The sequence below is a fragment of the Dermacentor variabilis genome, chromosome 10, assembly GCF_050947875.1.
Source record: "Dermacentor variabilis isolate Ectoservices chromosome 10, ASM5094787v1, whole genome shotgun sequence".
Lineage (NCBI taxonomy): Eukaryota > Metazoa > Arthropoda > Arachnida > Ixodida > Ixodidae > Dermacentor > Dermacentor variabilis.
In genome coordinates, this window is record NC_134577.1 from 102440681 (window position 1) to 102451607 (window position 10927).

The 10927-nt window shown below is 48.8% G+C and overlaps 1 protein-coding gene across 1 annotated transcript in view; it reads left to right on the forward strand.

Annotated features, from left to right (window-relative positions):
- Nucleotides 1-260: 260 nt before the first annotated feature.
- Nucleotides 261-10927, forward strand: part of fne (ELAV like RNA binding protein found in neurons) — a 204415-nt gene continuing 193748 nt past the window's right edge. Inside the window, exon 1 of the mRNA XM_075673267.1 lies at nucleotides 261-894. Within this exon, the coding sequence (XP_075529382.1) occupies nucleotides 837-894 (58 nt within the window). The 5' untranslated portion in view covers nucleotides 261-836. The remainder of the gene's footprint in view (nucleotides 895-10927) is intronic.

Consider the following 10927-nt stretch of genomic DNA (forward strand, 5'->3'; position numbering starts at 1 on the left):
ATTAAGAAATTAACAAATGTGGTCACTGTTTCTTCTGCACCTTACAAAAATCACCAGTCACCTATGCTACAAGCTTCACTTCGCTTCCGCCACCTCGGTCGCCATTGCTCCCCGTCGCGTTATCGCCTGGCTTCGGCCGCCGCCGCTGTGACGAGGCAGATTTCAGCAGCAGACGACGGTGAACAGACGGCGATTCGCGCCCGTGCGGTAGTCAGGCCCGCCGGAAGCAACCGCAACAATTTTTTGGCAAGCCGCTTTTGTCTGGAAGTTCATGGCCGCTTTTGTGTCCTGTTTTTTGTTTTATTCCTGCCTCGAAAATGTGAAGCTTGTCTGTGGGAAGAAACCAGCCTCGTACAGGTCGCTTATCGACGCAATCTCGGTTCGATGCGCAAAGTTTTCTGGGTAACGGCGTAATTTCCGTGCCTCGTGGCAGAATCTCGCCGTCCTAGCCACCGGTGCGTGCGTAGTTTTAAGCGCCGCGCTTTTTTTTTTCTTTCCGCATCCCTTTAGAACGCGCGTGCTATCTTTTAGGCGAAAGCCGGTTATTAGTTGTGGCTTTTTAATTCGTCTCACCCGCCGCGCATACCACCTAAACTCCCCCCTTTTTTAGAACCCGTCAGCTTAGCTAATCTCATTATCGCGCGCGTGTTCAACACTAATTGACGCCAGGACATTAGCCTCCAGCCGCACTTATCGGGACTGCGGCCATTATTTGGCGCTAAGCCTACCGTTTCCTACCGCAAGCGGCTTACCGACTCAGCGCCGGCGGCGAAGCTTCCGGAACGACGTGTGGCCTTCACGTCGTCTGACAAGCCTGTGTCTTCTGCTCCATCGCCATGTCATCGTGTCTGCGACAGTCTGGGGACGACGGGTGCATCTTTTACATTGACGACGGTGAGTCTCCTTACTGTTTTCTTTTATCGGCTATCTCAGGTATTGGGCTCTCTTAAATGAATACTTAGAGCTGGCGACTTCAAAGCTACTCGGTGCTTGAGAGTTTAGTGAAAACACTGGAATTAAACGCGGTTACCACGAAGAAGGAGCTCGTACATCACAAAATCTCACGGTGGTCGTTCCGGAGAAGCCACATGAAGAGCGCAGAAACGATTCTGTCGCAATGACTACGAACTTGGCGCGGACAGACGGCCATTGTGGATGAGCAGCTTTGCATTGCGTTGTTTAATAGCGGTGCGACCTTATGTTACTGATATATGACATGTGTATAAGCGAGGATAGCGTATAGTCGGTCATGTGACACACATTTTGATTATCGCTGTACGATCTACGCATAAACGCTTCTACATTTATTTATTTTTCTGCAGGCGCGGCTAGGGTGCCTTACTTTTCATTTTCCGCTTCCGTAGTTATTGCTCCAGAAATATTTCCCAGTATTTTCTTATTTTTTTTGTTCCCTGCCTCCAGCGCTGAATGCCTTCCAAATCTCTGTCTTCGAAATGAAATGGTTGCATTAAGACAGTTTATCCTCGTGAATGGCAAGTTTTTCACGCGCTCTTCCTTTCGTTATTCCCGCGTTAAGGTAGCATTTTGTGACTCGCAGCTCTAATATTGTATTTAACGAATACGCAGACCTGTCAGTAAATTTTGTCTGTATACGTTTATACTATTAGGCCCTGCTTGTGCAAGCATTGTTTTCTTTTTTTTAACCAGAAGCAAGAACCTTAAAGCTTCCTGTGGCGAATACGATAAAAGGCGTGTTTGCATAATCTGCGCGTGTGGGCACATGCCGTCTCCTTAATATTCAAAAACAGAGAGCCTAGTCTCCATATTTAATAATTATTGTTATTCAGGTATCGTGTATGTCATTATCGTTGAAAACAGAATCATTATTGCGAAATGTTATGGGCATTTGCGTTTCGTATTTTTTTTATGGGAGGTAATTATCATTTTAAATACTGCAACCCACCTCACGCTTGAGTACATGGCTAATTTATTGCGTTCGCATTATTACCGCTTGCCTGAGAGTTCTCTGAATTCTGACAGTGAATCCTTTTATGATAACCGACTTCCGAGTTCAACAACGTTCACTAAGTCTTTTCAAGGCAGAACGAGATTACCTACAACTCGGTAAACGGTCCTTAGATCGAGATTTGAAACTGTTTGTTCCGTTTTTGTTCGTTGCCTTATTCGCCTGTCGTTGCTACATGGACTGCGCCTCATTCTTTCCACAAACAAAAGATAATTACTTTTCCTTGCAGACGACTTTGACGAAAGCAAAATTATGAATGGGTCATCTTTATTTTAGGAGCTGTGTGCGAAAGCTAATTACGCCAGTCGGGCACGAGGATATATGAAATGAAAATATGAATCGCCGGGCATTAGCGACCGAGTCTCGTCCACCTGCTGACGCCATCTCATTTTCAGTTCGTGATTTGCGACATTTCCCAGCGAGCACTTCGAGCGCCTCGGTTGCTTGTGCAACGTGAACTTTAACGAATTAGGGAACTGCGCGAGTCGGTGCTGATGCCATTCACAAGTGTGCCAGAACCAGACCGTTATGCATTTCGGAAGTTTTCCTTCCCTTACAACCTGTATAGTTGTTTCCTGGTTTGCATCACAGGCGCTCACGTGGCTGCCTGTGAAGGTAACGTGGCGATGTGTCGAAGAACGAAAGACGATTAGGCAATGTCCACTTGCTTCAGTTGCTTAAAGTCAAATAGTCAAACATTAGTTTATACGCAAGGAGGAAGAGGGAGTCGGGAAAAGGATGCTTAGAAACAGCTTGACGAAGTGCGTTGCATGTATTGTTTGATTGGTTTATCTAATTTAGCGTCGCGAAGTACGGCCGTGGTGGCGTAGAGTCATTAGCATTGCACTGCTACGTTCGAGGTCGCCGGACGAAACGCCGGCCGTGGCGGCCGCATTTCAATGGGGCCGAATTGCAAAAACGCTCGTGGAACTTGCAGGGGGTTAACGGCTCGGCATATATTTTTTAGGCGCCCGAGCTTTCTTCGGATGTACGCAAAGCTCGGTCCACGAACGTTTTATCGCTCCGTCCCCAACGGAACGAGACTGCAACGGCACAAACTCAGATCCGCGACCTCGTGCTCTGAGCGTTCGCTGCATATGCAAGGGTTGCACGTACGGGGTTGAGGAGCATACTGCTACGGTGCCGATCTGGTCTCTCCCTTCGCGTCACGGCGAACAAACGCGTAGCGTCCGAGGCACCTCGCTTTCCAGCTTGTTTGCTATTTCGCAGCCAAGCAAAGTAGAATATTCTACCGGGGGGGGGGGGCGTCCCATTTACGTTCCCTGCAGGCGCACTCTTCGCCGAATTGGCGTTTGGTGCAAGCACGCAACCCGCGTTGCAAGCATAATGCACGAACGGCGCAGCGGTCACTTCAGCAGCGAGCGCAATCTTCGCCCGCGTCGCCCGTGCCAACAGCAGTCGCGCCTCGCCGAAGAACCTTGTTTGCGGAAGCGTGCATGCGGCCGCGCAGTTGCCGGAGTCGTACTTCACGCCAGCCAGGGAGCGAGCTTGGTCGAGCGCGCCGCCATTTTCTCGCGGCGACGCGCGAATCGCTTCGTCACCGTCGCGGAGCGCAGCGGTGCGCCGTCTGCTCGGCGCGCGATAACGCGGCGCCGATCTGTTCCCGGAGGCAGTCGGCCGGGATGCCAGTTTCCTCCAGCTTCTCGTAATTGCGTGCACCGCTGCGGGATGCAGCGATGACTCTTGTCTTCCACCGTCCGCGTATGGTAGTAGCCTTGCGAGCCTCCACTCAACAAGGACGTGGCACTATCTACAAGTACTTGTGATGTATTTTTTCGTGGTGCCTTAAGCGATGCACTAGGTACAAATGTAGTACGGAGAACTGCGGCCTGTATGTGTGTCTAGATTTTACGTGCCGGAGTGACAGTACGATGAGTCACGCTGTAGTGGGGGACTACGGACTAATTTCGACCACCTCGGTTTCCCTAGCCTAAATTTAAATGCAAGTGCACGTGGGTTCTTGCATTTTCCTCCCCCATAAAAAATACGGCCGTCGCGATAGGTATCACACTCGCTACCTTGACCCCGGCAGCTCAACGCTATGGCCACCGGGTTACCACAGCGTGTGTGCGTATGTTAACATAGTGCGCCACGCCGCCATGTAGTACTCGCGAGCACCAGCATTGACTTCTTCGAGAGCGAGTTGCCTTGAACGAGTCGCTCGTCCACCGACATCGAGGCTTCGCGGACGCCCCTCTATAGAAAAGGCATGACTGCTCGTTGATTGGAGTACATCGTGCCTCTCAACCGCTCGCCGCAGTATCGGTCCCCCCAATTGCACAATCGTGGCGCGAAAATCGCCGGAGCCTACCTTTTTCTGTGCACAGATTCGGAACACCACTGTTTTCTTCTTTAACCATTATCGTTACGCTCTCTCGTTATCCACCGTGCTGCCTCTGCGGCTAAAAGACGAGGTCACGATTTCAATCCTAGGACGCGGTCGCTGCTACGGACGAGGGCAGAATGCAAAAACTCTCTCGTGTCCATGGCACTTTTACCACGCACTATAGAACTCCATGTGCTCTAAGTTAACCTGCAGCCTTTCACTGCGGCGTTATTCCTAAGCCACTCTGAAGCTTAGGGATGACGCCGCACGGTAGCCCAGGCGCTTGATCGTTCTCGCGGGTTAGATACGAGTCACGGCGGCCGCATGGAAAAAGCATGCAAAGCGGTCGCAAATGCGAATATTAATAATAACAAAGAAAAAAAAACGCTCGCTTAGTGTGCACATGGAGCACGGTAAACCGCATGTAGTCAAAGTTGGTTGTACGTAGCGAAGCCCGCGCGCGTGAAACGGCAATAGTTGGCCGTACGCAAAAAGCTGAGACGGCAACCGCCGACTTGCACGCGCAGGAGCCGGTAATGTGCTACTCAGCGCCCCCATATCCGAGTTCCCGAGACTGTGTACCCAATATCAGCTGCCGCGATGTCAAACCACATGCCGGAGTCATATCTTCGGCAAGAGCCATATCGAGAAAATGCGCTATCGTGGACACGCAAGGAAGTCCCGGAAATCCCGCAGAGCCCGCGACGGTCGCTAGGCAGCTTTTGGAAAGCTGCGGGTGCGTGCAAGAGACCGTGTGTGCTCCTGTGTACTGCGCATGCGCACTGTTGCCTCCGCGGGTTTCCTGCGTACGCAGAGCTGCTGCGGACGCCCCACTGTCCAATGACAGCAGAAAGTACGCTCACGCGAAATACGGTTCCGCTTCGTACAACGAGGGTCGTTCTTTTCATTGCTGTCATTGTCAAGGTATACGATATATCTCATTTAGCTTTGTTTCCCACTTACAGACTTATCAGATGACCTGACATCCGCTTGTTAGCGACATTACATTTCTCACATGCCGTAGACATGATTTATTTGTTATCATAAGGACTTACACTCCTGCTTTCCTTTCTTTTTTTTTTTTTTTTAAATTGGCAATATCCTATATTTGATTCTACATTGAACGACCGTTTTTCTTGAATATGCATGGTCGATTGGGTTCCAAAAATTATCTATTGCAACACCCCGTACATAATATATACAGGCGACAGTCGAATGGTGAAATTAAAGAATATGACAGCTCTGACAACCGGACACTGCAGGGGCCGAAGTTGCGTGGCCGCCCGCGTATATTGAGGCGCTCTGGTCCCGTCTAACTAACGCTGCGTTTGTTGTGTCGTGGCGGCAGTGCCCGCCTAATCCCTCGGCGTTTTACTCGTCACTGCGCCAGCCGCTCCTCTTCCCCTTCGGAGGTGCGGCTACTGAATGCAGCACCACTAAAAAGCGAAACGTGCGTATCGAATATTACAGTTTCAATCTCAACCTGAATCTTCGATAGCTATCGAATTGGGCAGCAAATTCAAAGCGTAGGGCAGGTAATGGCTGGTCGATTAAAATTACGAAACGGCTGTGATTTTTAAAAAAAAACGCTGTGCGAGGCGGCAGAGGACTGCCGGTTGTGGGATGAAATCAGGAAATTGGCAGGTCGGGTCAGGGGGCGTGAGACAAGAGTCGGTGGAGATCGCCGGGAGAGGACTTCATCCTACCGTAGGAGTAAATAGGGGCTCGTGCTGATAATGGAGACGACGACGACGATTGCGTGCACCGGTGCCGAGGGCAGCACGCGTGTCACGCGAACACGCGTGCAACGTGCACCCTGGACAGCGCTGCACGCAATTCCCGGAAACGCAGCGTGTGGGCCCGCGGTCGAGCGCTTGTGTGCGTGTAGTACCTACAGTGCTGCCGCGCACGCGCGAGCGAGCAGCAATCTCGGCCGCCCGCATGATTCATGGCGGGCTTCTTCGTTCCGCGAGCAAATTGAAGCGGTAGGACGGCGTGCATACGGCACGAGTTGGAAAAGTTCTTCGGGGCTTCGAAGCCCGGAGCGGAGAACGTTAAATAAGGGCGGACGCGGGGACGAGTACGGCGACGTGTCTTAGGCTGTGCTCGTGCTTCCGGCTTGAGGAGTTGGCGTTTTTTCTTGTTTTTTTTTTCATTTCAATAAAGAAAACATCCGCGCAACTTCCCCGTCATTCTGGCTTACTACCTTGTCCGAAACAACTTTGCATGCGGTATCACATATGGAATCAACACCGCCATTGCGAAGCATGAAAAAGCCAAAAAGTACCCTTTATCAACGCATTTGGCGCTAGGTATTGCAGGTTGTTGCGTGTAGATTCGCGTTTTATTATATGAAGCTCGTCTCCCAATGCGAGCAATATCAGCGCCTAAAACGTGAGTTGATTTGCCAAACTTCTAACGAAAAAGCAAACTCGCCCGCTTATGAGCCTTTCATTAAATTTACTTCCCGAATTCTGAACCAACACAGGGCCTGCTTTTAACGCTTCATTGCTTCTCAAGGCGAATGGACAACAATCTCAGGGTGCAGGTGCGAAGCTGCCCAGCAATACTGAACTCCCAATCATGATTGCACAATAGTCTTAAATGAAACGCCCAGCAAGCATCGGTCACCACCAATCTTGATCATTTTATTTTATTCTTCCTCTCCTATCTACCAATTTATTAACGGAAAGTGAGCAGCGCGAATGATAATAAGCCGTGGAACATGACAAACAAACGCTGACTGGCAACTGAAGTTTATTTCATTAGAGTGGCTATGGTAGCACAAGAGATCACGCATGCGCGTTGCGACGTAAAAACAAAGCAGGAAACGCAACAGAGAGAGACACGACAAACGACGCTCAGGTCAGATTATCGGCCGTGAAGATTCATAACTTCATTTCCATGGAAGTAACTCGAGGCTCACTAATGCAGGTGCGCTCGCCCTTTCTGTTGTATAGTTTCATGACAAGAAGCGTGCTCTTAGCTCTGTGGCGATGTAAAATTTAATCTGCGTCACAAAGTTCGCAAGGTCGCGTATCGTCACGGAGTCGAGAGTGCACGTACCTCGTCTTGGAAGCATGCCATAGAAGAAGGGAGCAGCGCAAACGTATTACTGAACATGCACTTGCCCTCCACGAAAAATAAGTTACCTAAGTGGACTTCTGATAATGTAATACATGTCGTGTCTTTATTTTTGCCATTTGCTTTCTTTGTTTTTTTTCTTGGATTCCTGCTGGCAGCAGGCACGCGCGATTTCCTGCGTGACATAGCCACTGTTCTTCAAGAACAAATTTCAATTGCGAGCCGCCAGCCACCGGTACTGAGCAATGTAATACTCCTACTGCGGCGTAATGCAGGATATGAACTGAAATGAAATTACAAATTTGGTAAGAAAGACAGTATCGTATAAGCCATCCAGCCGGCAACAGAGTACATTTCAATTGCGAGTTAGTGTTTGTTTACATCACCTTTCACTGCCACATGCTATTTCCGCTGGTGACATTTATCCTAAAGGTGCACCAGCCTGACCCAGCTAGCAATTATTTTTTGTTAGCGTAAGCCTCTCTTTTCTCTAGCACGACTAAGCAATAAGAACGTTTGAAATGAAGATTGAGCTGCCCTTGTTCCGGACCGGCAGAGCAGTCGCAATTGTTCCGTGGCACAGGGGTTTGTGCTGCTGAGCTGGAAGTGGCGGGCGCAATTCCCTAGAACGGTTAGCCGCATTTCAATGTGTGGGGAAAAAAGAAAGAATTCAATCGTGCTTTTGTTGTAAATCCTAGATAATGCGTCAGCATTTCCTCCCACTTTTCCGAGGCCCAGAATTCACGATTCAAACCGCGTTCACCACGTTGCGAGCGCTTGCAAGGGAGTTGAAAGTTACTGCCCGTATCGTCGTTTTGCGTTCTCTTCTTCTGTCCTTGTCTTTATTAGCGGTGAACATAATATGCAGTAAACACCAACTAGGCCAAACTCAAGCTCTTCTGAAGCTGTTCGTGAGATCACTCGACAGGCGTCCTGCTTCTTTGAGGAGCGAAGTGCAACTGATGGTTGTCCGGAGCAGACCCCCTGTCAGTGGCACTCTATAAGTTATACCTCTACCATGTGACCGGCTTCCCCCACACACCCACTTTTTCTTCACACTCCTGATGGTGACGCAATAGCACGCACGTCCGGCGGAGCCCATCTTCTCACAATGGCTGTCGCAGGTTAATGCGATGAGCGTTCTTCCAACGTAGCGACACACAGTATTGCTGAAGACACCTTCATTTACAGCATGCATGTGGGGTTCACCCGCAGCCGTGGCTCAGAGTCTGCGGCGTTACTTTGCTTTGCACGTGGTGGCGGCTTCAATTCCTGAGCACGGCGGCCGTTTTTAGTTTAGGGACAAATTAAGAGCAAAATAATAACACCCGCGTACCGCGCAGTCTTTGCACGTCAAAGGACTCCAGGTGTTGAAAAGTTATTCCAGAGCGATCCGTTACCGCGTGACTCATAATTTTATAGTGGTTTCGACGCGTATAGCAGGCGAATTTAGCTTTTTAATCTGCATAGTAGCGGACGTCGACTAAGAACCTTAATTGCAACAATACATCGATGTTCCACATCGCCAGCAAAAACCACAGCGCCTCCAACTTCGGACGCCGCAAAGGAAGTTTCGTTGAAGGCGGGCTTCCAACCGCAGCCACTCTGGTCCATGTGGCACTGTTAGAATTGCAGTTCGGCGTATAACCGACTCCGAATGACCTACGCCGCGACTGCATAGCATCTTTCTCCGCCGCAAATATATTTTCATTGTCAATTAGAAGACCGCGTGTTAATTTTATGAGTCAGACTTGTAAATTAAATTTTTCGTTTTATTTTATTTCTTTCTCTTTTTGTTTCCGCGAGCGAGGAGGACGTTTCAGGGGCTAGATAGCAGGCAGCAACACGCCAAAGCGGGTGGAATAGGCCTAAAATATCAATCGCGTGAAATGAACCCCTCCTCTGGTGATATTCAGGTGCACGATAAAGAACTGGGAAATGATTTATGAAGTGGGAAATAAACATTATAATTATTAAAGAAAAACTAAGTCATCCAAATATAATAAGTGCCCTCTACTTTATGGTGCCTTTTCTAGTCGCAGTGTTGCTCACGAAAATTAAACCCCGATCAGCAGGACCGCAGCCTTTTAAGTAAGATTGTGCCCCGTCTCACACAGCCGCGCCGTAAGAATTACATCATTGTCAGGTTTCTGTTATTGTTGAGAAGAATTAACATAAATCGCATGCGCTGTCGGTGTTTTGTTTTATCACATATGTTTGTGGACTGTCATTTTAGGATTTCCGATGAATAGCTTTGTCGAGAATGTAGGGCAAGGTGTGAGCAACTTTAAGGACAGAATGGCGTGGCAATATAACCCGCATATACCGCATGTCGTTTATCGAGGCGTGGCCTATACACGTGCCTCAATATAGACCGTTTCATCGGGCGAGGAGGATAGGGCGCGCGGAGAGTTCTTCCTCCTCTCTGGCTTGGGCGATCCGGCGCGGCGCTGCTTGAAAGTATTGCTGTCGCGTGCTGCGGAACGATTTCCAGATGTTTTAGACCTTACTTTGTGAACTTTACGCCATGTTTATTCATATAAGGTCGTCAGGGAAGCCTCTCGGGGCATCAGTAACTATACTGTAGGCAGAAATATGTCTTGGGGGGCGCAAAAATGTGACGCGCATAATCAGCCGCGATGTACGCGCATTATCAGTCGCGGTGCGTGTTTGTTTACTATTTTGCTTATATCGATTTCAATTCAACAAAGAAAGCCGGCATCTCTGCATTACCAGCATTAAATGGTAAATCAGCTCACTGTTTGATCGATTGGCGTAGGGAGTAAAACATAAAACATAAGGGTGCATGCTCGTGCACGGCCAACCTAAGGCAACCACGAACCACCTGAGCGGAAGGCTTTATCAAATATTTGTGATACACTGGCATCGTTCTCTTCTCACGCATTTCAAGTCTAGTATGCTTCAAATTACCATATGTCTTACTGCATGAGGCCCACGGTGCTGCTCAATACAGCGATCACTGCGGTTGGTGAGCCAGCACGATACATATATAAGCTGTGTGCTTCGGCATTGCCTTTTTTGGCCGTTATACAGCCATAATATATGAGAGGGTTCGCATAAAAAGAATGCGATGGCTATTTTTCAGCGCAAGATTTCCGTAATACGTGTGAGCGCGTCGTAGAGAACTGAACGAACACAACCGAAAAAAAAAATCTGTTACCATCCTCTTTCTCTAAAAAGCAAGAGAAAACGGGCTAATGCCGCACAACGTTTATAAATATATAACCGCTGATGCCGTATGCTTGGACCTTGCGCTATATAGAACAAAGATATCTGCAATCCAGCACCTACCACTGCTTAGGACGCTCGCGCAGTTCGTAAATAGTCGCTTTGCTGGACAAGCTTAATTCAGACTATAAGGTATGCTGCTATTACTAGCCAAAACTATTTTATTCATAGGTGGAAACCTCATCCATCCAACCAAGTAGTCACGCAATGAAACCTGCAGTGAACAGTTTGAACGCTTGTCAAAGTATAACAGCACAGCT